At 44.1% G+C, this 27,719-nt stretch overlaps 1 protein-coding gene across 1 annotated transcript in view; it reads left to right on the top strand.

Moving 5' to 3' along the window:
- The window catches only part of EDIL3 (EGF like and discoidin domains 3), a 1,767,398-nt gene that overhangs the window by 1,296,160 nt on the left and 443,519 nt on the right, over positions 1-27,719 (top strand). Inside the window, exon 9 of the mRNA XM_078675331.1 lies at positions 23,831-23,975. Coding sequence (XP_078531457.1) covers positions 23,831-23,975 — 145 coding nt within the window. The remainder of the gene's footprint in view (positions 1-23,830; positions 23,976-27,719) is intronic.

Here is a 27,719-nt window from a genome sequence, read left to right as displayed (position 1 = left end):
ACCCCACCCTGGAAAATATGGCTATAAGCGCTTTGGCTATGTTCTGGGTGGTGGGTTGACGGAGAGGCACTGCTTCAGGGAAACGGGTGGCATAGTCCACTACCACTAAGGCATACCTGCAGCCGCTTTTGGAGGGCAACAGGGGGCCTATAATGTCCATCCCCACCCTGGAGAAAGGGACATCTATCAGGGGGAGGGGATGCAGGGGCGCTCTCGGTGGTCGGTACCGGCTGGTTTTCTGGCACACCGGGCATTCCCGACAATAGCGTTTAATCTGCGCGTACACTCCGGGCCAGTAGAACTTCTCTAGGATCGCTTCACCTGTCTTTTCATCACTGAAGTGCCCACCTAACAGATGACTGTGCGCCAGAAACAAGACTTTCTCACGAAACAACCCCGGGATAAGCAGTTGAGTAGGGGCCTGGGCACCTCCTTTGCGATACAACAGTCCATTCCGGGTGAAGAAGTAGGGACCTACGTGTAAGGGGTCTTCATCGGGGAGGGCCCGACTCCAAGCGTCCTGTAACACTGGATCTTCTTGTTGGGCCGCTCTGAATTCTCGATCGGTTTCCCACGGATGAGGGTCCACCTGTGCTGGGCAAGCCAGAACGAACCCCCTCTTTTCCTTTTTCCTTTGGGCCTTGGTCTTCCAGGGTTTGGGTGTCTCGACGGTAGCAGGGGGATCATTGGAAAAGGGAGCCTCTGCCCACCATTTCTTCAATGAGTCGGTGGTGTCTTGGAGGAGATGCGGAAGACCACTATAGTCGCTTCCCAGTATTGCCTGTTCGGGTAGGTTGGGAACCAAACCGACTGTCAATAAACTTCCTGGGTCCGTAGGATGTTGTACACGCACTTGTGTGGTCGGATAACATTTGGTGTCTCCGTGGACACACTTGATGGCCACGGACCCGGTCACGGGTCCCAGTGCGTGTGATAGTTCCTGGGGACGCAGTACACTGTGGCGACATCCGGTATCTGCAAGTGCCATCATCCTTTGTCCTTCAATCTGCACGGGACACCTGAAGGGTGGAGGGGTGGTTTCGGTGGTGAGACACACATAATTTCTTGTCAAGCCAATCTCCATGGGTTCCTCTTTCTGAGGGCATATGCGGGCAATGTGTCCGTATCCACCACAATGATAACATTGTGGTCCTGGTGGCGGTGGTCTGGGCATGACCGGGTAGGGGATCAGTGGGGCTGCTTCGGGTTTTCTTTGTATCAGAGGTGGTCTTGTTGGCCTGGGATGGTTGCCCCGACTTAGGTGGGTTGGGTGTTCCTCCCTCGCCCGCTGTCCTTCCTGTGCTCGGTTGTAGGCACTGGCTATTTCGACAGCACTTTCCAAAGTCAGATGGGCGTGTTGGCGTACCCACTTCTGGGTGGCGGGATGTAGGGAAGCCAGGTATTGTTCGAGATATATTTTGGCCATTATTTCCGCCTTACTGGAGGTTGCAGGTTTGAGCCATCGGTCGGCCAGGTCTTGTATCCTGAACGACAAAGCCCGGGGATTCTCTTGGGGTCCCTCCTTGGCCTGACGGAGTCTAACCCTATAGGTTTCGTCATCAATCCCCAGACGTTCCAGGATGCATTTTTTTATGTCCGCATAGGGGGTCTGTCCTTGGATGTTGGCCTGCTGATAGGCTGCTTGCAGTTCCCCTGTTAGCAGGGGACCTAGGTAATGGCCCCATCGATCCGCAGGCCAGGTAGCGGCCTGAGCAAGCCGTTCAAAGTTGGTGAAGAAAAAGTCTGTGTCTTCACCAGCAACATACTTCTGCAGGACTACCGAGGGTAAGGATGTCATTGGTCTCTGCTGCCCCATAACGGTAGTCAATTTTTCCAGGGCCTGATCCTGGGCTGTGCCCTGTCCTTTCAGGACATCGTGCAGTTGGCCCCTGTCATCTTCTGCGGTTTTCAAGAACCTCTCCATCAGTTTGCCGAGGAGCTCCTGTCCCTCGGCCAGCTGTTTGACGGCGGCCTCCATGCTCCCGGGCGATCCCACTTCTGACACCACTTGTGGGGTGTGGGGGTGTGCGGGCCGGAATAACAGGCGTGGAGGCCGAATGTAGTGTGCTATGGTTAGCAAGTATTTATTGTATACAGAAGAAATCAAATCCTTGGGAATAGTGTCCGGGTATACGCTTTGCTGGTCCTGTTCCGGGTCCTCGAGAGGGGGTCCGAAGAGGGGAACACAGGCAGGTCTTCCTCCACCGGGCTGGGGATCTCCTTCCTGATGGCGGGTGTTGGGGTGACCCTCGGAGGTAAGTAAGAAAGACACAGGGCAGTTAGTTCCAACGCACACGGAACTTTGAAGACCGTTACCGACACCAGGAGTGTAGGGACGGAAATAGACGGTGTGGGAGAAGAACAGGGTAGGGTAAGATGGGAAAGAAAAGGGAGGGGTCGGGATAGAGTGGATTGTCGTGAAGGAAGGGGGGGGTGGATATGTATCATACAGTGTGGGGGTGACTATTTCACACAGTGCAAGTGCGCGTGATGTCTGTACAAGATTTACACTATATACTCTATGTACACAAGGAGGGGTACACACGGAGAATGATAACGGATTACTCACGTGCCCCGCCGTAACTCTCATCCGAGTTACGGCCGCTTTCCAGCCTCCTCCTGAGGATGCCACCAATCCTCGCACCACAGTTCTTCCTCTTCTTCGCTCTCTCCTCGCCTCCGCTCTCCTACAACCTCCGTCGCTGATCCTTCGCCTCTCGCCAACTCCTGCCACGAGTCCACCGCTAGGGATCCATCTTCCTCTGTGTTGTCGGTCTTTATACGATTCCCTTGGGTCGCTGAGGAAAGGCTTCCGGGGTCACGCAGGGTCACTTCCGGTCTTTTAGTGGCCGTTGCACTTCCGGGGTCATTCCAGGTCGTTTCCGGTCCGCTGGGCGCCGGCGATGCTGTCGGTACCTGCAGGGAGACAGAGAGAGGTGTAGCCGGTTTGGGCGGCAGGTTAGTGTGGTCGCCCCTATGGGCGTTCGTACGAGGTCGCTGCAACCCGGAGGTAGGCTTTGACCCTTCACAAGCACTCACTACCCATAACGAGTCATCAAAGCGCTTTTTCAGCGAGTGGCATGCTACTCCAGAACCCATAAATGATTAGTGGTGAATTAGTATAGTGAAAATTTGAAAGAAATTTGAGTGGTGTATATGTTAGTCAGTTATTTGTAATGAGAAGGATTGATAAGGATAGTGGAGGGATAGAAGAAGGAAAAAGGTTTGCATTTATATAGCGCTTGCTACCCTTGATGGGGTGTTAAAGTGCTTTTTTGGCGAGTGGTACGTTACTTCGGAACCCAGAAAGAAATAGTGGTGAATTAGTATAATGAAAATATGAAAGTAAGGTGAGTGGTGAATATGTTAGTCAGATTATGTGGATTGAGAATGATAGTGGAGGTATGGAGACTTAAGGTTTGCATTTATATAGCGCTTGCTACGCTTGATGGGGTGTTAAAGTGCTTTTTTGGTGAGTGGCACGTTATTTCGGAATCCAGAAAGGAATAGTGGTGAATTAGTATAATGAAAATATGAAAGTAAGGTGAGTGGTGAATATGTTAGTCAGAATATGTGGATTGAGAATGATAGTGGAGGTATGGAGATTTAGGCACTTAGCACTGTGTCTTCTTTCTTTTTCTTACTTTATCACAATTTTTGTTATCGGTTGGCAGTCGCTGATGATGAGAACCTGAGGATGCAGGCGAGTACCAGTCTGCAGACTCCCATGGTGTTACTTCCGTGAGCCACTGCCAATCGTTTTTCACTTTTTTTCCTTTCCTACTTATGTTTGGTCCTTTCACACTGGAGGGTGGGATAGACCACGGGAGGCAGAGCTCACAGACGCAATTAGTAATATGAAATATGCAAGTCATTTTTAATAATTTGAGTGGTGGATATGTTAGTCATATATTTGGATTAAGAAGGATACCGAAGGGGTAGAAGGGGTAAAAAGGTTTGCATTTATATAGCTCTTGCTACCCCTGTTGAGGTGTTAATGTGCTTTTTCTGTGAGTAGCATGCTACTCCGGAACCCATAAAGGATTAGTGGTGAACTAGTATAGTGAAATAGGAAATTTATTTGAGTAGTGGACATGTTAGTCTGTTATTTGGATTGAAAAAGGATAGTGGAGGGAGGGAGAAGGGAAGGGAAGTATTTTGAATTTGTTTTGTTTTGTTGTTGTTTTATTGTTGCTATACACTTCATTACGAGTGGTTATTCGCCAGTAATGAGGAACAACGTCCATATCTTGCTGCTTACTGCACCTAAATGGCATCTTCCAGGTCTCCCCTGATAGGTATCAGTATGTTTGGCCTGAAAGCATTTATGAAGGGGACATGGTTTTCATTCCAAAACTCAAAAGTCCAATAAGTGTGGTTCCAGGAGTTACCACACATAGCAGAATTTATTGCAAACTTGTAAGGAAGGCAAAGACAAACTTACCTTGCGAAATTTTTCAAACAGCATAACATTAAAGTTTCTCAAAACTTTAGCAGCATAAAACAGGATTTCAAAAATTCTAACTTCATGTAGGGCTGATATGTGGTATGCACTCCTTTTGTGTTGTAATTGTTCACGCAGCTCTCTGATGGATGTCACAGGCAGTTTTTCTGAGTCCCCAGATAGATTATGCAGTGTGTGTGTTCTCCTTTGTACTGCCGGTCACTGGTGTATTCAACTGTGTAGTCTTAGACTGTGTCATGTATGTGCATATAACTTGCATGATCGAGGTAACTATTAGCAGCGATACTACGCGTCTCTCGGACCTTTTTCAAGTGCTCGCCGTCTTTTTTCCCCAGCAAGGGGGGCGGCAATCTGAGGGATAGCCCCGGGCGCCACAAGCTCTAGCTACGCCTTTATCAATTCTCCCACGTTGTGGGATGTAATAATGCACATTTCTTCTTGATGGTGTTTGTATTTGTTCAATACATAAAATTCAGTAAAGAAATGTAAACATAAAGCAGTAGTTGAAGTGGGTGGGATCGGAGGGGCACAACACACCCATACTTTTTTAATTTGAGGAAAACAGTTTCCCTACTTTCGGTGAAAAGATACCCATCCCAGCACAGTTAATTCTTAGAGCTGAAATGCTTCAGCTGCACAGTAAAGCAGGGAGTCTACTGTGCTGGGAAACCAAAAGCAGGCAGACATCTAAACAAGCCCTCTCACCAGGGTGCCTGCTTACATGAAAGAAATGTACATTTGCACAATGGGCCGATCTGTAAATGCAAAGGGAGCTGGGGGTATTAGCTTTAATTAATGGAATCACTTAACACTTCCTGATGACGCAGATTTATTATTTTTGAGTGGTTTTGTGAAGGAGTTACCAGCTGAGCTGTGAAGTATGTGCTTTTTAAAGGGGCCTAACATAGGCCCCTGCTCGGCAGGTGTTATGCCCCTAACTATTCTGCACTGCTCCAACCAGGATTCAATTCTGTGGCTCTCTGGTTACAGACACAGACCTCTAATAGAAGTTTCATAAAGTACGATGGTGCATTTCCTACTGATTACTTTACGTTGCACATATTTTACATTTAAGCTGTGTGTTATTTTATATGTACATACCTTAAGGGGAAAGACCGAAAAAGTTATAGAACGTTTTTTTTTTTTAGCCACGTCTTGATCCCACCCCCCACACTTTCTTGCCCTGACCTCATTGGGCACAGATTCACAGTTCCCTTTCTTTTTTGTACTGCACTTTGACTGCTGCATTAAAGAAGTACTATATTGACTCTATGTTCTGTGGTTGGGCTCTTGTCCTGTGCACCAACACTCTTTCAAGAGAGGCCATAATACCCCAGAATCATGAGAACAATTCTTATCAATCCAAGTCACTGTATTGTCCTGTAGCCATGTTGTCACTCTATCCAACATTTTCAATCATACCTGTGCATCCTTTAGCAGCATATCTGCATTCCTTATCCGTGGTGTGACTATCCTACACCTCTCGTTGCAAATGCCATCTGCCTGCTGATTGCCCTCCGTGGACCCACCACCTTGCATGCCAGTCACCCGAAAACCTTCGGCACAAACCTCGTCTCACAATTCTCCCTAACTTCCACCTCAGTAACTGCTCCAGACGTTTTCTCAGTGTGTCTGCCAATGCCGGTGAAATATGGATAACAAATTCAGCTCGAAATGTAGAATTGTGAAACAGTAACTAGGGCCTCTTGTCTTTTCAGGTACAAAACGGAACTAGAATCCACATGCCGCTTGCTCCATATTCATCATGAGTCTCAGACACTCCCCTGAATCACCTGCCCATCCATCATCCAAAAAGTCGTAAATGTAGAGCAGCACTTGCTGCACACAACATGCTGCAACCCACAGGCCTGCCTTTATTCATAAATATATGTACTCTAAACTAAATGATTGGTAGTTAGAAATGGTCAGGGTGTAATTCCAACAATCAAAGCAGCCTTTCCCATTTCTACCCCATTCCACAATCTCCTTGAAAGAATTTCCATTATGCCTGTGTACCTTGCACATTTTTTCATGATGCATAATAAGCAGAACGTCAGCAATGAAGCCAGAATAACCTTTTGCAAGGGACTGCTTCGTGCAAATAATGCACTGCGTGAGACCAGTTTGAGTAGAAAAAGAGCCACAGCTGACATTTTCCATGGCCTATCAAGGTGGCTGAACTGAAGCAAAACTAGAAAGCTCCGCTGCCCTAAATCAAAATACTGCAAACTCCTACCTGTATTTACACCATGCACCACTCACATGAAAGGAAGCTTCGTTCCTGCAGTCAGTGGAACAAAAGTGTGCAAGATCACAACTGGCACTGCTGGGTAATGGTGTGGAGGAGCTATCTGTGCACCGCAGCCTGGTGTGCTGACGGCCTCAGCAGTTTACCCCTGGGCGTGCATCCGGTTCGGGACGTATGTGCTGGGGGCCCTTGCTGTGCCAGCGCGGATGGTCGATCACCATTGATCTGTGCAGACTGGCCTCGTCATAGATCGGGGCCCAGGTGAGAAGCTGCGGGACCCATTTAGGTTCGGACTCTTTTACCGGGGGGAGTGCCGGCCCAAGGAGTGGCTATATTCGATAGTACTCCTGCAGAGAGGGCCACCAACCTATGAAGTGAGGCCTGATATTTCCGGGGGACTCTTGGAGGTAATAAGAGGGACATGACAACACAATGTAGTGCCAGGGTGAGGGCAATCCCCCCAAAAAAGCTCTTTGGAAGTCCAGAGCTGCTTTCTGTGTGGGGCTCTGCTGACAATAAACTCTGGGCCATTGGCACTAACAGTGGGGACCGTGAGAATTGAGGGAGATGCCAAGCTTGTGGTCCTGCGGTCTGCAATGGGCTCAATTGATAGATGTACAAGGAGAAGAGCCTTCAAACTGGACTATGACAAGGAAGGTGCAGGGGTGAGGCCACCGGAGTTGGTTGTAGGATGACAGAGTCCACATAAAAAGTAAGAGAGACTGAGTCAGTGGACCCACCACGATAGACCTTGTTGGCTAGAAGGTGGAAAGAGCATGGAACCAACACCAGGGGGAACATCCAGCCTACATGCTGCCTCTGGGGACTCGCCAGACAACAGATCACCATTTGGAGATGCCAAGGTGTCCCTCTGGGCAAGTGTTGGGGAGACGAGTTGATTGCTCACTGGACAGGCTGAAGCAAAGATAAAGGTAGTCCCTTGGTGAGACTAGCAAAGTCCTCATGAGAGGGCCCTGTGTTATGAGGCCGGGTTAGGCCCATGTTGCATAGTTGCAAGTTTTCTTACATTGTCCTCTTTTTGCACAGCAACATTACTGCTGTGACATTTTTCACATATTCGCGTGTGTGACAATGTTGAATTAGTTTCTCTGAAACTACTTCTGTTTACCTTTCTGGTTTCACATAACATTACCATGATGCCTGGAACACCAAGTACAAGGCCTTTGCGCACAATGTACAAATGTCATTCTAACTTCATCCACCGGGCGACAGGGCTATCTACAGATCCATAACATTCCTAATCTATACATACATTGCAAGGATGCTTTTTATTATAAATAATAGGCGTCTTAAAGGATTAGCAGAGGATGCACTTCAGCTGACACCGAGGATCCCTGCATGCTGAGACTTCACCACACAGCTGTCTGACATCTCCGATGAGAGGATTCCAGTTAATGCCTAAGACAGGGTCCCACATTCTCTCCCACCAGGTAATGGGGTTGGAGGGAATCTTGGTTTTACACCTACATACACTCTAGACATACACAGAGTATGGTTTGCATAGTAGGAGTAAACCTGATTACTATCTTGTATTATATGCCTGCATACATACACTGTTATAGCACCATGGTGGGACAGTATCTACTGCTTATATTGTTGGTGCTTGTAATCGTTTTCATCTGCTTCTGTCTACTGATTATTTCAGCACATATATTTTATACAAGAATAATATTGGTTCAAAAAATATATGAAATCGTCCCAGTGTGTATTTTCCATATATTTCTCTGAAAACAAAAAAGCACAAGTGACTAAGCAAGAGGGATCTCTTACCGTGATCCCTGATGGATCAGGGGTGTCATGTTCAGTGGCTGCCTGAAACCATTTTACTCCCTGGTTGTGTGAGCTAGCTGGTCTCCAGGACAACATATCCCGTGGGGTGCTTGGAATCAGCCTAGGCACCTCAACTAAAGTTTATGTTGACCAAGAAACGCACAGATCCTATGGATAAGTGGGATCCACACAACACTTGGAGTGAGGTATAAGCGATCACTGCAGGCCCCAAGCCATGAGAAGGACACGGCTGTCAGAGCAACCCAGGCCAACACCATCAAACAATATACACAGGTTACCATTCAGTGCAATATGCACCAGTAGGGCACTGGAGCACCTGGTGGCTCGGGGGACCCCTGGGGGAACCTACAAGGGTAGAACTAATGGCAGCCATACAGAGTTTCAGGACAACATCAAGGGCCAGTTTTACTCGGCCCTATCGAGGTCAATTTACTATGCACTGACTTGCATAAGGTGTCTGCTAAAGTAGAAACACCAGAGCAATCAATAGAAACCCTACAACTGTTAGAAAAAATCCTCAAGGACCAGATATCTAGGATGATGGCAGTGAAAAACATGCTAGAAGACAGGGAAGAAGATTCAGAGAGGCGTTTGCGCCATAACAATTTGAGATTTTACAGTTTGTCAATCCCTTCCTACATGGATTGGCTGTCGGAAACTGACTTTGGGGGGCCCTAGCGGGGCCTCCTTCCCACTTGGCACTCCGCATATGGGCCTGGGGGGCACAATAGGTGCCCCCCTTAACACCCCTGCACCGTGTGGCAGGAACCATGCAGTGATTTTCAAAAACTTCCATTTCTCAATGGGAGCTTGTGCTGTGGGTGGTTTCCACCCGCAGCACAAGCTTACATACAGAAATGGAACATTCCGACCGCACTATCGGCCCTATTATGATGACGGCGGAATTTCCTTTGCCCGACATGGTCTCAGTCATAAGATTGACCGACACCCGGTCGACGGTCCCGACCACCTACTGTTTGGTCACATTCCTAAACTTTACAATGGGAGCAAGTATTCTGGCCAGAATGCATGCTTCCATTGTAAAATAGGAGGTGCAGTTCATCCCTGCACCTCGTGAAAGGTGCCTCAAGGTGCCTGGCACGGGGTGTAGGGATCAACACAGGAGTGCACCCTCGGCCTCCAACCACAGGCCGTGCACCCAAGGGGGCCCTCTTGGGGGCCCTCAAAGTCGAGTTCGGGCTGCCTTTCTGTGTCAGAAAGACCGTCACGGAAAGGCTGGCGAAACCCGACATTGTTATCCCAAGGGTGGAAAGAGCCACCCGTTGGATTACTGGCTGCATTCCGACTGGCCGACGGGCTCTCTGAGCCCATTGAAAGCCAGTTGGAAAGACCGTTCAGATTCATATCCAACCGCCTCAATCGTAATGAGGCAGTCGGAAAGGAATCTAGCCAGCTTTTTACGATGTGGTCTGAAAGGCTCAGATCGATGGTTGGAGCCGTTTCCGACCGCATCGTAATAGGGCCCTTTGTGTGGTCACAACATGATCAGGTGTTCCGAACCGCCAACATATGGTCAGGCTGTTTCCTCACTGAAACCATGTCAGTCGGGAAACATTGTCGGTCAGAGGCAACTCGGACTGACATCGTAATGAGGACCATAGGTTTTGAAAATAATGTTTTTAATTATTTTGATGTATTTTAGCATATATTTTAAATATATATGATGCAATTTGTTTGTGTAATTATTGTGTATGTTTTTAATATATGTTACTTTTTTAGTAGTTATTAAATTTTGTTTAATTTGTGTTTTTTAGTTATGTAGAGGGCTGTGGGTTTATAGGGCTATAGGGTGGGAAGTAATTTATTTATAATAAATGAATGACTGTTTTTTATTTGATATTATTTATTTAATTGATATTTAATTGTGTTTAATTGTGCTTTTTTCCTATACATTTTATGTATAGGTTGTAGGGTTTATAGGGGTAAAGTGTGGGAAGTAATTAATTTCTAAATAATTAATATTTAGTTGTACATTAATATTAATTAATTGTGTTAATTGTACAATTTGTTTCTTTTTTAGGTGTGGGTTGTGGGGCTATAGCAGTAAAGGGTGGGAAGTAACTTAAACTTAATAATTAATAATTAATTTTTAAGTAATATCAATTCAATGAGAATAATTGTGTTAAAAACTATATTTATAGGGGTAAAGGGTGGAAAGCAATTTAATTTTAATGAGTTAATAATTAGTTGTTAATTAATATTAATGAATTAATTGATAATCAATTTTGTTCATTGTTTATTTTTTGGGGGGCAGGTTGTGGGGTTTATAGGGGTAAAGGGTGGGTAGTAAATTCATTTTAAGTGCAAGCGTGTTTAAAAACACCCATTTCACAATGGCATCTTGTGCTGCAGGCCTTTTCCGCCCGTTGCCCAAGCTGCCATTGCAAAATGGATGTTCAAGATCGCCCACAGCACAGTCGCATCCAAATTCTGCGATCGGAACTGTCTAACTATTGTCAGGCAGTTCCAGTCAGCTATGGCATCCACCCACCATCGTAATGATGGCCAAAGTTTTGAATTAACAATAGCTGTTTAATTGATCATTAATTATGTTAATTGTTCAATTAAATGTATTTAAAAAAAAAATATGGGTTGTGGGTTTTGTAGGGGTGTGGGGTGGGAAGTAAATACATTTTAAGCAATTAATACATATCTTTAAAATTAGTATTACTTATTAATTTAATAATTAATTATGTTAATTGTGTAGATTATTTTTGTAAACGTTATTACTGTATTGTGTGTTTTGTGGGTGTATATTGTGGGAAGTACATTGATGATAGTTAATTAATAATTAATATTTAATTAATGATAATTAGTTTGTTGATAAATATTTATATTAATAGTGTAACATTTTTAGGTGCAGGTTGTGAGTTTTGTGGTGTTATAGGGTGGGAAGTAACTAAATTAAATTTATGTAATAAATAATGTTTTTGTTAATAAATCATGTCTTAATAAAAATATTTATTTGCATGACAAATATTTTTTTATTTTATTACATTAATACTTGTAGGTACTTGAGATATGTATTTAACATTGAAATGTTTTTATTTAATGTTAAATATATATTTGCATTTTGGTCAACTTATTTAGATTTTGTATTTCCTTTTAAAATAATTTTATTTTGTTGAAGATATTTTGCTTGTTTTTAATGTTGAACTCACTGGAGAGGGAATAGTCAATTTTACCCCTCCGCTATCTAACACTTCTACTATTGCACTTATTGGAATGGGAATAGTAAATGTAACTCTTCCGCTATCCCTCACTTTTCCTACTGTTGTACTCACTGGGGTGATAATAGTAAATTTTACCCCTGCGCTACCCAACACTTTCCCTACTGTTGCACTAATTTGAGTTGGAATGGTACCTTTTACCCCTCTGTTATCCAACACTTTCCCTACTGTTTGCTGACTGCAGTGGGAATATAAAAGTTTAACCATCTGCGATACAACACTTTGTCACCTGTTGTACTGACTGGAGTGGGAATAGTAAATTGTATCCTTCTGCTATCCAATACTTTCCCTCCTGTCCCAATATTGGAGTGAGAACTTCTCAGCAATCCAACATTTTCTCTACTGTTGTGCTGACTACAGTGGGAATAGAAAAGTTAATCCTCCGCTATCCAAAACTTTGCCTACTGTTGTACTGACTGAAGTGGGGAAAGTAAATATAATCCTTCTGATATCCAATACTTTTCCTTCTGTTGCACTTATTGGAGTGGGAAAAGTAAATCTAATCCCTCCGAAATCCAACACTTTCCCTACTGGTGTACTGACTGGAATGGGAATAGTAAAGTTTACCCCTCCGCTATCCAACACTTTCCCTACTGTTGTACGGACTGGAGTGGGAATAGTAAATTTTAACCCTCTGCTATTCAATACTTTTCCAACTGTTCCACTTATTTGAGTGGGAGTAGTAAATTTAACTTCTCAGCAAACCAACATTTTCTCTACTGTCGTACTGACTGGAGTGTGATAGTAAATTTTACCCCTCCGCAATCCCAACACTTTCCCTATTGTTACACTCATTGGGGTGGAAATTAGTAAATGTTACCCCTTTGTAATCCAACACTTTCCCTACTGTTGTAGTGATCGGAGTGGGAATAGTAAATTTTACCCCTTCGCACTCCAACTGTTTCCATACTGTTGTACTTGATGGAATGGGTATAGTAAATATTACCTATCCACAATGCAACTCTGTTACTACTGTTGCATGTATTGGATAGAGATTTGTAAATTAACAGTTTTATTATTTTTGCATTGCGTGAAGTGGGATTGGTAAATTTTTCAGATATTTATGTTAATAGTTTCCATAGTTTTATATACATTGTAGTGGGAATAGTACATGTATTATATTTTATATTTTATAATTTATTTTAGATTGTAATAATTTATATTATATTTTTGTTTATTATGTTTTTCTATTTAAAAGTATAATATTTTAAATTTGTAAGATTTATGTGTCAGACAATTTTTACTAAATTAAAAGTATTTTAAGTTGTTACATTTTTTAGTTAATTGGAATGGTTTGTATTTTAAAATTATAATATAAATTAAAAGTCTCAGTTTAATGACTGTTTTAAGTAGATATATGTAAATATATACGTCAATAAATATATGTGTTTAAAATGTTTAAATTAAGATCACTTTATATATTTGTTAAGATATATAATACATCTTTTTAATTTAGAAAAAATAATATTACTATTTACTATATTTAATATTTAGTATTTTATCTTAGATATATTTAAAAAATTATGTTTTATACAACTATTTGTTTCAAAATTTGTATTCCTACCTATAAGTATAGGATGACAATATTTTTAACATCAATATTTTGGTCACAATATTTTGGTATGGGGATAGTTTGGGGGTCGATGGAGAACTGCAACTGCTGGGAATCGATCCAGGGATGAGTTCCTGGAACAAATAGAGGACTCATGGAGGACTCTAGTCTCCCACCGAGTGAACTCTGTCCTGCTTAGAGAGGGGACTATGTTTGACAGACATGACTGAGATATCGTGTATGGAAGTTCTTGAATCTGTGGCACCTGGAACCCAGAGAATACCATAGAAGTGGGAGAAGGATTGTTGGTCACAGCTGTGGTTGTGAGCTGTGCATTATTGGGTGGTTAACAATCATTTAAACTAATTTGGTAAAGTGAGATTTGATCAGGGACTGTATAAGGCAACTGGTGAAGCCTGCCGCCTTGACTATTTCTGTTTTTTAAGGCGCCTGCGGTGGGGCCTCACTCCGTGCATACTACTTAGCAATAAACATGTTCCAATACTCTAGTGGGAGTTAAGATCAATCACTAAGTTGAGAGACAGGTGAGTTGTGCAGACACCTTGTTATGAGGTTTGTAAGTGATTACCCAGGGAGAGAAGGGAGGTTACAGAGGTGTGGTACTTGTTTCCAGGAGAGACACTTGATCAACACAGAAGCCAAGAAACCTAAAAGAAATGTGTTCACTCATTTGGTAGTTACAACAGAGGTGTCCATGTGGTTGTCCTCCGGGGTACCATTCAAACTTACATACCCAGAAGCAAACTTGTAGAGTAGGATTATCCTCGTGCATTGAACCCTAGATGGAAGAGATCAGTATCCTCAACCTGTATTCACCTAACACAGATGACAGGGACTCTTTCTTTAAGATGCCGGATCTGCATCGATATCCCAATATTATGGGTGGGAGATTTCAACTGCGTACTAGGTGGGGCACGTCATAGACACCCTCCAAAGTATAACACGAATCCTAACATGGACACTGCTCCAAGTAATGGCCAACACAGGCAACACAGATGTGGGGAGAGCACGTATGGTCACGGAATACTTGTGCCACTCAGAGATGCACCACACCTATAGTAGGTTGGACTGAGTGCTGGTGATGGGAGGCTTACTTACCCGGGTTTGAAGTGCACTGTACCTAGCAAGGTATTTATCTGACCACACTCTACTGATGGTGGTCGTTGAATGGGGTCGTAGAAGGTGAGACCGCTCTACATGGAGGCTGCCTCCAGGTGCCCTGCTGGACATTAAGGGTCAGGAGAACCTCCGTGAACAAGTAACAGCCTGCTTGAGGACTGACTGGGTATCTACCACCACACGGTGGAATTAATATAAGGTGATGAAAGTAGTGACCCAAGGGTTTGAATTGGGGAATGTGTCATAGTCAAGAGACACCTGCAGAAAGACTTTAACACACAGAAAGCCCTGCTAGCAGACCAGCAGTAGAAGGACACAGGAGATAAAGTGATATGGCCAGAACTGAAAGTGGTGCTTAACTACTGAGATTTTGTACAGAGTAAACAGAATGTCTGGGTGGGACTACAGGCTGCACCTACACAGGGAGAGAAACAAGCCCAGCAGACTACTTGCCTGGATTCTAAATAGGGAATCAGTGGCAGTACCTGTTATGATACTGCAGCAGGCTGATGGGGCATGAGTCACTTCAAAGTCTGCCATTGACTGCACCTTCATAGAACACTTGAGTGAGGTATACCGAAGCGACAATCTGGCTATTCCAGGGGCCAAAGACATCTTTCTGGCTGAAGTAGAGATCCCACAAATACCATAGGATTTCCAGCAATAGTTGGAAGAGGACATAACCCAGGAGGAGTTGTGGGAGGCCATGGGGGCAGTGATGGCTTCCCAATAGACTTTTACCAATTGTTCAAGTCCACACTAACGGAGAAACTACTAGAGTTCTTTGGGGAGTCCTGAGCATGAGAGGCGCTGCCCCCCTACAATGTGAGAGGTCTTTCTATGTATTATCCCCAAACCAAGGGGACATACACTAATTGTCACATCCTGTAGACCTGTGACGGTGATTACCTCCAATGTTAAGGTCCTGCATAAGGTGATTGTGCTGCAGAGGGGGTGGCATTATTGGAACATTAGAACCAGTGTGGATTCATACCTGATCTGAGCACCTGACTCATATACTGCATGAAGGAGAGGACTGGGACAAGGAGCTGGTCTTGGCATCTTAAGACCTGTGACGGTGATTACCTCCAATGTTAAGGTCCTGCATAAGGTGATTGTGCTGCAGAGGGTGGTGGCATTATTGGAACATTAGAACCAGTGTGGATTCATACCTGATCTGAGCACCTGACTCATATACTGCATGAAGGAGAGGACTGGGACAAGGAGCTGGTCTTGGCATCAGTGGACATTGACAAGGCTTTTGACAATGACTATGATACTGCAGCAGGCTGATTGGGCATGAGTCACTTCAAAGTCGGCCATTGACTGCACCTTCATAGAACACTTGAGTGAAGTATACCGAAGCGACAATCTGGCTATTCCAGGGGCCAAAGACATCTTTCTGGCTGAAGTAGAGATCCCACAAATACCATAGGATTTCCAGGAATAGTTGGAAGAGGACATAAACCAGGAGAAGTTGTGGGAGGCCATGGGGGCAGTGATGGCTTCCCAATAGACTTTTACCAATTGTTCAAGTCCACACTAACGGAGAAACTACTAGAGTTCTTTGTGGAGTCCTGAGCATGAGGGGCGCTGCCCCCCTACAATGTGAGAGGTCTTTCTATGTATTATCCCCAAACCAAGGGGACATACACTAATTGTCACATCCTGTAGACCTGTGACCGTGATTACCTCCAATGTTAAGGTCCTGCATAAGGTGATTGTGCTGCAGAGGATGGTGGCATTATTGGAACATTAGAACCAGTGTGGATTCATACCTGATCTGAGCACCTGACTCATATACTGCATGAAGGAGAGGACTGGGACAAGGAGCTGGTCTTGGCATCCGTGGACAGTGACATAGCTTTTGACACACTGGAATGGACCTACCTAGTGGAGGTGTTAACCCCTTTGCTGCAGGGTGTTTCCCCTCGCTGTGCAGGGGGGAGGGGGCCACGTGTGGCGCCGCTGTGCTGTTAATGAGCTCGGCTCATCATGAGGCACAACGGAGCTGCCCTCGTGACGAGCTGAGCTCGTCACACCACACCCGTTTTTAGAACGTTCAGCACAGCGGGGAAATTATCCCCGCGTGTGAACGTTCCAATGGCAGTGACGAGCTCAGCTCGTCATGAGGGCAGCTCAACCGTCCCTCATGACGAGCTGAGCTCGTCCACAGCACACAAGGGGTTAAAGAAGATAGTATTTAGAGTAAATGTTGCTCCTGTGTCAAATTGATATATATGAACCCCTGGACCAGTGTCCGAAATGTCAGGATGGTGTCCGAGGTTTTTGAGGTGTAGTATGGCACTAGACAGGGATGCCCACTTTCGCCTCAATTATTTGTGCTGGCACTGGAGCCACTGGCCATTATGCTCTAGCGGGTTCTGGGAGATTGGGGAATCTTGTTGTAGCATAGTGTGCTCTCTATTTACGCTGATGATTCCCTGTTTTATTTATCACAGATGAGGGAGTCTATACCTGACCTACTAGTGCATCTGGAGGAATTTGGCAAGGTGACAGGACTTGGGATTAACAAAAACAAGAATACACTGTTCTCCTTAGGAAGTTGGCAAGGATTCCTATTGATTGCCTTCTGACCTTGGCCTGCACTTAGAGATGGGCAAATTTAGATACCTCAGCATGATGGTGTGGAGAATATCTGAGAAACAGTATGACTACAATGTTGGGAGGATGTTAGATGGAGGAGGGAGTACTGGAATTCCAGATTGCAGCACATATCATATATACAGCGAAATGGGTAACAGAATAAGACAATAACGAGGAGCAGTTGCCCGAAGGTATGTTTGGAGATACACTGTTACTGGAACTATTGATGAGGCGCTTACGTTTAATGGAGGAATTGACCTTCCTAATGTGCCGTACTCCCCGGATCTGGGAGCAAATAGTGACTAAGGTCCTCAGGTGGCTCCCATACTCAAGGGACCTAGACGTGGGCCCTGAAGCCCTTTAAGGGCATCACTTATACCATGTCCATCAGCCACTGGCAGGAGGGATCTTTATCCAGGGGAACACTTTGTCTCCTATGAGGAGAAACAGGAGGAATTCTCGTTGGAACAGGATCATTATTTACAAAATGCCAGGATAGATCAGCCTGTCGGGGAAATTTGGAGGGAATTGCCGGAGAAAGTATGCAAATGGAATGGTGCACCCAAGACAATTGTTTACAACAAGGGGTGGTGATGGACAGAGTCTCTAAATTAAGCAGAGTACTCTCACCCAGTCAAGAGATCAGGGCTAGATCCAACACCGTTTTTTAGCTCATTGCACCATCCCAGTTTCAGAACCTGGCTGTATGCAAATTAGTCTGTCCCTGGCCCAGTGCATCATGGGAACAGGGCAGACCAGACTACAAAAGCCAATTCTTACACTGGGAAGGAAACAAGCTTCCGGGGACCGGTTTCTGCCATTTCAGGCGTCTTCGGCCCGGCTTGCTTGAAGACAATTGTAGTCCACAACTTTCAAATTATATTCCAAATAATTGTATTCTTCCTGAAATTCATATCATCATTTTCCGAACAATGCAACATCCAGCCAACGTGTTTTGTGCAAAATAATTTTTGACCTTGATCAGAACTGTAAAAAAACACATAAATAACATAAAAACAAAGTTGGATATAACACACATTAAAAGCATAAACAATATCAAATTATATGAAAAGACAAAAACATAAGAAGAATAGCACATCACTCAATAAAGGATAGAAGAGCACTCTAATATAACATATTTTTTTAATGTATGGTCTAACATTAAAAACCATAAAAACATAAAACAACACAACAATCACTCGTTGACTATACCATATAGTACAAACACTTAACAAGACCTGACCAATCCACATTGTACAACAATTTGGAAAATTATGATTTGAATTACAGGAAGAATAAAATAATTTGGAATACAATTTGAAAGATGTAGACTACAATTGTCTTGGGTGCACCATTCCATTTGCATATTGATTCGAATAATATTATGCAAATTAGGCAAAGAAATTGGTCAGGTTCCTTGCTGTACCACGTACATCTCTTTATTACACATAGGGAACTAGGTGTTATATATGTGGGAGATAAAATTGACCTGGGATTACTGGTTGGCATATCATTTGGAGTGAACCAGGCGAGACATTTTCCAGAGATGTAATCAATGACTACGTTGCCCTCAGGCACTGTAATAAAATCCCTTGGTTGCTGCACGTCAATAGGTTAATTAAGGAAATTGATGTAGAATTTCAAATTAAGAATCCAGCTAACATTCTACAATATGGCAAGAAAGAACTAAAAGCCATTTTTAGCAATAAATGATCAGGCAAGAGGGAACTCAAAGAAAGGCAGAACACTACAGTATTTAGCTACTTGGAAGGGCCCTTACAATGTAGGTTGCAGGCCACGTAGTGATGGTCACAGATATTCAGAAAATATTTTATCTTTCTAGGTTTCGACTCGGTATTGCACATTGTCTCGTAGCAATCGCAAAAAAGAGACACATGGTCTAATAAACTTCCTAGATGCCCTTGTGTTTGAGTGTCAGTACAATCCTCAATGAGCTTTACATGATTCTGTGTTTTTTATTGTGAAATCAGGAAGAATGTTTTACACCCTTTCCTATTATTGAGGAATTTTATAATGCACAAGGAACCCTAGAGGTGTTTACTTAGCCTTGAGACTGACTATATCTGTCTTTCTGTTTCTATTTTTATAAGTGGTGCTATAAAAGTAAGGAATACTCTCACCAAGTATGATCATCTGGTGAATGAATATGACTAGTTATGCTGCCATATATTGCATTTATTCTCCTTGTTTCACATTACTGTGTATTTTATTATTCTTAAATGTTCTTATTCCTGTGTATTTTTAAGCTGTGGATTTTATAAATGATATGATGAAATTGCTAATAGATGTATTTAATTATCTGTGCTTTTTATCATTATATAATCGAATAAAGCTGTCTTTGACACACAAAGTCACCCAAGATTCAGAAGCATGGGGAGATAGCCACATTTGAAGAGAGGGGCATGGCTGGAAGGGACCAGAGGCATGCAACTGGAGATCTCGGCTGCTCGGAGTTTTCTCCAATGGGGTTTCTCTGGGATTGTGCTGTGGGGTCTGCTGAGATGTGAGGAGGTGAACATGTTATATCCAGCGATAAAAGAAAGTATAATCATTGAATGGGAATAATGGAGGGGTACATGAAATAAACTGCAAATGGACTATGGGAGAGGCACACGCTGATATGGGCAAGGGCACCACATATGTATACGAATAGGAAGTAAAGGTAAACCAACGAAACGATAACTTTTTTTTAAAAAGGATGTCCTCGTGTCCATTGTTCATTCAGGATACCCCAAAGTGCTTTAAGCATAATTTCTCTGGTGTTTCACATAATTATGAGCAAAAGAACATGGATTTTCTCTCAATCCTAATTTTCAAACCAATTGTACTGCTGTGCCATTATTGAAATATGTAACTGAACCTTCAATCTGGTTAATAAAGTCCTTCCCTGACCCCAAGCCCCTCTAGTTCTAATAAGTTATTTAGAAGCCTGGACATACTTTCCACCTTCTTTGGGACTAACCATGAGGCGATATGATGACATTTTGCAGTAGCGGAAAGCAAAATAGTCCAACAAACATCCACCTTTCACTCCTTTCATCAATTTGTCCTATACTGTAACCATATAGTCTTTGCAATTTTGCAAATTGTGTGCGCATCTGCCTTTCCTGGGGCTTACATATGGTATCCAAAACCCTTCTGAACCCTTCCTTTAACAACGTGACTGCCTCCAGGTCTCGGTAGCTCAACTACCACACCTACTCTATTCCACCATTACTGACATTTTGGTTTTTTCCAGTATTCCCCTTCCTTCACTTCTACCTCTGATATCACCATCTGCCCCTCACCCTCCAAAACACTGAATGACTGGTTAGGTGCACTGTACATTTAGAACAATCATGCTGGCACTTGCAGGGGGCATGATGAACATTCCTTTGTATTGAAATTCCAGTGCATCACTTGCTGGACCGTATTTCACTGCACACCACCCAGCTTGGGCTGGTATAGACTGGAAAAAAGCCTAAAGGGCAGTAACAATCCTCTTGCCATACGCAGTGAAGAAATGGGCTGTGTTGGGGTCATGAACTACATCCAGAAGTCATTGTCTCATTCCCATCTTATCTTCGGGCTCAGGCTGCTCCTCAACCTAATGTCTTCGTCATAGCCCAGCCGTGCTTTCACCTCAAAGCTGACACTAACTGTTCGAATTACTTCGAAATATTGTATAAGAACTAAAGTGCATTATGGGAATTCTGAAAAAATTTACTGGCATACATCATGAACGCAGGTGATCATCTATCCATGTTAGCCGCTGCCTTGCGGATTCTGGCATGTTCTCTCTCTATAGCTTTAGAGGTTTTTTCAGTTATGTTCTCTATGTAAGAGAGCCCCGAAATGTTCAGTGCCCCGTGTGCAGCCGCGGTCCGTTCAGTAACAGTGGAGGGGTCGGGTTGTGGGGGATTCCAACGCATGATAACGAGGAAAAATTATTTATTTATTTAATGTTCCCTCGTTGTCGTCTGTCGGAATCCGCCCCACCGGCCCACCCGCTGTTACCTGCATGGACCGTGGCTGCCCGTGTGTAAAGGTGTAACCTTATTAAGGAAGAACTCTCCTCCGGCATCAGTTCTCCCCTTTACCCAGCGGATCTGCTGTATCTTTCTGGATTCCTTTAGCTTCCACTATCACCTCTGTCTCAGGTCCTGCTCCAACATACTCTTCCCTGTGCTTGTCTGTCCCGGATGAACACCTCATTCCTGCCCTGAATCACTCAGTTGAGGCATAGCAGCCTCTGAAACCGTGGTCAGGCCCCTAATCTCCCAAGAACCTATCCCAGCAGTCCCCCCAAGTCCATTAAAACAGCTCAGAACCATGCCTCTAACTCCTATGACTCACCCCACACATTATCCCCCTCACACCTCTCATCCAATCTTTCATGGTCGATCTTCCTCACCATACATCCCACTACACATCCATATGCTCACTTTAAGATTCCTTCCTGTTCTGACTCTGACTCTCAGGCCTTCTGTGGTGCTTGTTCATGGCCACATCTCTCACTGCGGACTGCCCCATAGACAGCTGTTGGTTGTCTCGCATTACCTCATTCAAGCCTCTCGTGAGCTGGAGTTTGCAGATCTCCAGATGTTACCGACCTACTACTCATCTTCAATGCTATGCAAACGCCTTCCTTTCCCCGGTGTCTTAGCACCAACTCTTCTGTGTACAAACATAATTGCCAAAATATTGGTATATGCCATCCATTGTTCTTGTCTCTTGGACTGACCATTACCCCATCTTCCAAACCCTGCTGATAATGGGCACCTCCTCAACTTCATCTATCCCACCCACATCCCTCACCACTCAACATCTCTGCTTTCCCATGGTCCTCTTACGTACTACAGACTTGCAGACTCCTTCTCTAGGTGTAAGGCCTGTCTTGTGCACTATCACTACCATGGATTTAAAGGCAACATTACGTTTTAGATCTTCAAAATCTTTTCTTACATTACTTCCTCATACTTGCGTCCCCGCAATCTTTAGAAAGCAACACTGACATTCTTGAGATGTGGGTCCACCACCCTGCTCCAACCACCTTTGTTCCCAGACCGTCAGGCAATCTTCCCCATCTCACCCAGATCGTGGACCAGAACCCAGGGTGCTCTCTCGCCTGCTCGATTTCTATTGCAGAGTTCATTCAACTTGGGCTGCAACTAGATAACCGGTCCTAGCCATCCCCCTGCAGTCTCATTCTTTGACAACACCTTCCCACTTCTTCTCTGCATGGCACCAGTGTCCTGGATTGCCTCACACTTGCCCTTTGTTGTGGCCAAGTGTACAAAGTTCCAGGTAAAAATTACCTGCTAAGTCGTCTCCCTCACTCATCCGGTAGCCTTTACCCTTTTCATTCCAGAGTTCCGTGTGACCCTCTGTCAGTCTGTTGCTTGTCCTATTCATAGTGGTCCTTCTTGCCATTTTTGTGCCCCCCCCACTTCTTTTGGACATGCCCACCCTCGCTTCTCCCCCGCCTTGTTGGGAGACACATGCTGACTGCTGAGACTGCAGAAGGAACCCACACAGATTTCACCCTTTTGGTTCCATGTTTACCACCTGGCAGGGATCTACTGACTGACAGAGGTCATTTTCTTGCCAGTCACAGAAGTTTCATCACTGTCCGCCTGCTGCTTGTGCTGTGGTCGCTCTGCTTCCTTGAACAGTAATCGAAATTGTGTTGTAATATCATTGTAATCTCTTTCAAACCGTACAAAAGAGTGCATGAACTGCGGTTTATAAATAATATTCATGGTGTAATAACAATGTGCATTATTAAGATGACACGCAAGCAATCTTTTATGAATTGATACCACAGCGGGCATGAGCACCCGCACTCATTTGTGCTTTCTGCTCTGCAAGGCAATGCGATAGGTTTCTGGGCACATCAGTGCTTGCTTAACTTGCATTACAGTGAAAATAATAATAATAATACCCCATTTTCTGTGCACCATGGGCCTGACTGTTTATAAACAAGCAGTAATGTGCACAGAGTAATGTTTGCGCTCTCGCATACATGTCATTTTTATTTCTTATATCACCAAATCTTTCATGGTCTGTTTGCATTCTTTTTCCATTTTTGCCTGACAAGAAAGCAATTTCCTTCTTAACAAACACTGTTTTGATTTAAATTATAAAACGTAATGAGCATTCGAACACATTTATATTCACAAGTCATACGCGAAGGCATATAACATTTCACATTTTTTAAACGTTGCCACATACGTAATACATCTATGTGACAATGAATGAATACATTGTTCATTGATCATTTTCTGCAATACATGTTAAGTTAAAAGCTTTTTTAATATCTATTCTCGTGCGCAAAACCTTGCATTTGCGCAATGGGAATGATTTAGGACTATGTTAGCAGAAAGCGAAATGTGAGCTCTGTTTTTTTTGTTTTGCTTTTTTTAATCGCTGGAAGTCATGGCCGCGAGCCCCTCCATTTTTTTAAATTAGGATTGTATTGCAATGTTTCCAACTAAGTCCTTTTGTTGCTTATATACATCTTCACCTTTTGAAAAAATCCCCATTTCCCCAAGACTTATAATTCTGCATTACATTGTTTTGTTTAGTTTTTATTTTAATGGCTGTACATCTAAAGGATAACCCCAACACCAAGGGCAGGGAGGTCAATACGTAGAGGCAGGATATTTAGCCATCGGTGAAGATGGAGACATGCTGCAACTCTTTGAATGAAAATGCAGGGCAGCAAAAAGTGATTGTCTGTGCTCTCCTTATAGGTGTTCCGTGGAAATGTGGACAACAACACTCCCTACGTAAATTCGTTCACACCTCCAGTAGAAGCGCAGTACGTACGGCTGTTTCCACAGGTGTGCAGAAGACATTGCACTTTAAGGATGGAGCTACTGGGATGCGAATTGTCAGGTCAGCCTATAACTTTATGATATTAATTTGGAATGGACTGAAAAGACTATATGTGCATAGTGCTATAGTATATATACAAATGTGCAGAGTGTCGTATGGCATTTACTACTATTCAGAGGGTGGGAAAGGGCTATGACTCTTAGGAGCCGAAGCCTCTATGGGTCATGACACTACCCCCTCACGCTACAATGGTAAGAAATTGCATGTTAGGCTACGGACATTTGCTTATATGATTTAGGCTTTGGCATTAGGTTTGATACATATTTGTTAAACAAAAGTAGAATGCAAGGTATTACATTTGTGCTGTACGGAAAAATCACATTGAAAAGACCATCATCACTTTTTTGGAGGTTTTTTCCTTCTGTCAAGTCATTGCAATCTGGGATGTAGTAAACCGTGTTTTTCATGTCTTCTTAGCTTTACTGTTGTAATAAAAGTGAACTTGACCGTAGTAATGTGCTATAGTATGTGCTCAACGTGACACTCACGCCTCCAAACTACTGCCAACATCCATCTCTACCAAAATCCTTTGACCCTTTGCCATGCCCACGTATTGACAGAATCTGGTTATTTTGTCCAAGGCGTAGTTTTATTCATATCAAACAGAATAATTCAACATAACCAATACTAGAGTATAAGTATCCTACTTGGGTACATAAAAGTTATACATGCTTCACACTTTAGCGTCCTTCATATGTCAAAGGCACTAAGATATTAAAATAGGTATTACATTTTCAGCATAGCATTAAGTTGACCATTCACTTGTACACTCTACCAGCAAGTCAAGGGTACATCAGTGGGGGCTATTTTTGCCCCGAACCTAGCCATACTCTTCATGGACAACATTGAGACCAATACAATACTGGCCCCCACTAACCCCTTTTCGTCAGCTGTCTCCATGTGGAGACGCTACATTGACGATATCTTCCTAATATGGAATGAGAACTTTGACAGCCTTAAACAGTTTATACACTGGCTGAATAATAAATGCTCAGGGCTAACCTTTACCAGCACGGTTGATACCCAGTCCATTTCCTTTCTTGACCTCACTATTTACCACTCTGAAGGGTCACTACACACCAGATTGTACCGGAAGCCCACTGAAAGGAACACGTTTTTGAGTTACAATAGTAACCACCCTAGAGCCCTCAGGGACTCATTGCCCTACTCGCAATTCTTACGCATCAGGAGGAATTGTTATGCCAAAGAGGATTATTTCAAGGAGGCTGGAGTATTATCCAATAAACTTAAAGACAGGGGCTACCCCAAAAGACTGATTCGCAGAGCGGTTAAGAGAGCATGGGACTGCCCTAGGGAAGTTCTGTTTTGTCCCAAACAGAAAGACACAAATAAGAAAATAGCTTGTGTTACCACGTTCTCACCACCCTCTAACGCACTGAGAAAATGCATTTTGTCACTGGCCTCTACTAAATGCTGGCACACTCCACATTGACCACCCAGTCTTTGCTTTCAAGAAAAGTTCCAATCTGAAGGATCACCTCGTGAGGGCAGCACTCACAGGTCCTTCCCAACACAGCACAATAGATGCCCTTTGGAATCTAGCACCGCTCACAGGTCATGCTAAGTGTGGGTCATGTACAGTATGTAATCTGACAATGGAAGGCAAATCATTCACTTTTAATAAATTTCACTTTCCAGTGTAAAACTTTCACCAACTGTAATACTAGTGATGTGATTTATTTGATTGAATGTCCGTGTCACCTGATATATGTGGGCCAAACTGTACAAAAGATTAAAACCAGAATTTGCCAGCACCGTAGCAGATTTAGGTGTAAAACTGCTAACGCTCCTTTGGTTGACCACTTCACGGATAAAGGCCACACCGAGGATGATCTGAAATGGACTGTCTTGAAAGCACTGACGCTACCATCCTGTGGAGGCGACATGGCACGCTTACTCAACAGAGAGGAACTGAAAACTATCAAACTGCTTGACAGTATACGAAATGGACTAAATCGCAATGAGGACTGGACCTCGTTGTTGTGAAATGTGACAATTCAAATACTGAATCTTTACTAGGACATCAATTTGCTGAGGGCTGGACCTCATTGTTGTGAAATGTGACATTTCCAATATTGAATCCTTACTAAGGATATCAATCGCTGTGGTTTTCTTGTTGCAAATAAATAGTCACTTGCATGATCCCTGCACTTCCCCGTAATCACGCCCTACCCACGCTGACACTAAGTCTTCTTCGCTCGGCAGATTGCATGTACTGAAGGACGCTAAAAAGATTTTCTTTAGCGACAGGATTGAGAGAGCAAGCAATTCTTCTGGAGAATCGTTTAAAATCTTCAAGGAACTTTTGAAAGCCCCAGTCCCTCCAGTGCTGCATGATAATCCCAAAGAAAAATGTGAGGAACTGGCCAGCTTCTTCCATTCAAAAATAGAGAAAATCTTATCCTCCCTACCCACTATTCCTCAAAGCTATGAACCGGTTACTAGCCTCACAGGTCGCCCGATTGAGCTAGCATCTTTGGGCCCCTTCTCGGAAGAGGAGGTGATAAAAGTCCTGTTGGAGATGAAGAGCGGCTCCCCGAGTGACCCAGTTCCCATAAAACATCTTAAGCTCGTGGCTAACACCTTGTCAACTCCTCTGACTGATCTCTTGAACCTTTCACTCGCCCAGGGCATAGTGCCCCAGAGATGGAAAAAGGCTGTGGTGAAAGCCCTATTGAAAAAACCAGGACTAGATTCATCCAACTTGACCAACTTCAGGCCAATTTCACTTCTGCCTGGATTTTCTAAAATTGCAGAGAAGTTGGTCAACCGTCAGCTCTCTCACCATCTTGAGTCTAACCACCTGCTAGGAGATTCCCAGACTGGTTTCCGCCCCGGCCATGGAACAGACACTGCCTTGTTGGCAGTAGTGGAGGAGGCAAGGAGCACTCTAGATTCAGGAGGGTCAGTGGCAGTGATCCTCCTGGACTTGAGTGCTGCCTTTGACACCGTGAGTCATCAGGTGCTCCTCCAACGTCTGTCAGAGGTAGGTGTCTCAGGGACGGCCCTGAAATGGTTGGGATCTTTTCTCTCTGACCGTTTCTACCAAGTCTGGGAAGGGTCAGAGCAATCTGCCCTAATCCCTCTTCAATGTGGAGTCCCGCAGGGCTCATCGCTGAGCCCTACCCTATTTAATATATATATGACTCCACTTGAAAGAGTGGTCGCCCCTTCAGGGGTGAAGATCATCAGTTACGCTGATGATACTCAGCTGGTGGTGGGCCTCACTCAGCTGGCGGAACAACCTGAGGTGTTACACGACTGCCTTGCCAATGTTTATCGTTGGATGTCTATCTCCGCCCTAAAGCTTAATGGAGGTAAAACTGAGCTGATGCTCCTGGGCAATTCCAGCCCCTCCACTATTGCGAGCTGCTGGCCCAGGTCTCTTGGTGACCCACCATCCCCCAAGAAGGAGATCAAGTCCTTGGGAGTATGGTTGGAAGAAGACCTGTCCTTCAGGACTCATGCCAGGAAGACCGCAGGGGTTTGCTTTGGTTTACTGAGATCAGCCCGAAAGGTGCTACATCTGCTCCCTGATCCAGCAAGGAAGCTGTTGATACGTGGCCTGATTCTATCGAGGCTCGATTATGGGAATGCGTTGTTTCTCGGTGCCCCCGAAGCGACCTTCAAAACCCTTTAACAGGTGCAAAACGCAGCTGCAAGAGTCCTTATGGATATTCCCAGAATGCAATCTGCTGCTCCGGCCCTTAAAGCGCTTCACTG

Source organism: Lissotriton helveticus, chromosome 2_1 (genome assembly GCF_964261635.1).
Source record: "Lissotriton helveticus chromosome 2_1, aLisHel1.1, whole genome shotgun sequence".
NCBI lineage: Eukaryota > Metazoa > Chordata > Amphibia > Caudata > Salamandridae > Lissotriton > Lissotriton helveticus.
This window is presented reverse-complemented; position numbering and strand designations above follow the sequence as displayed.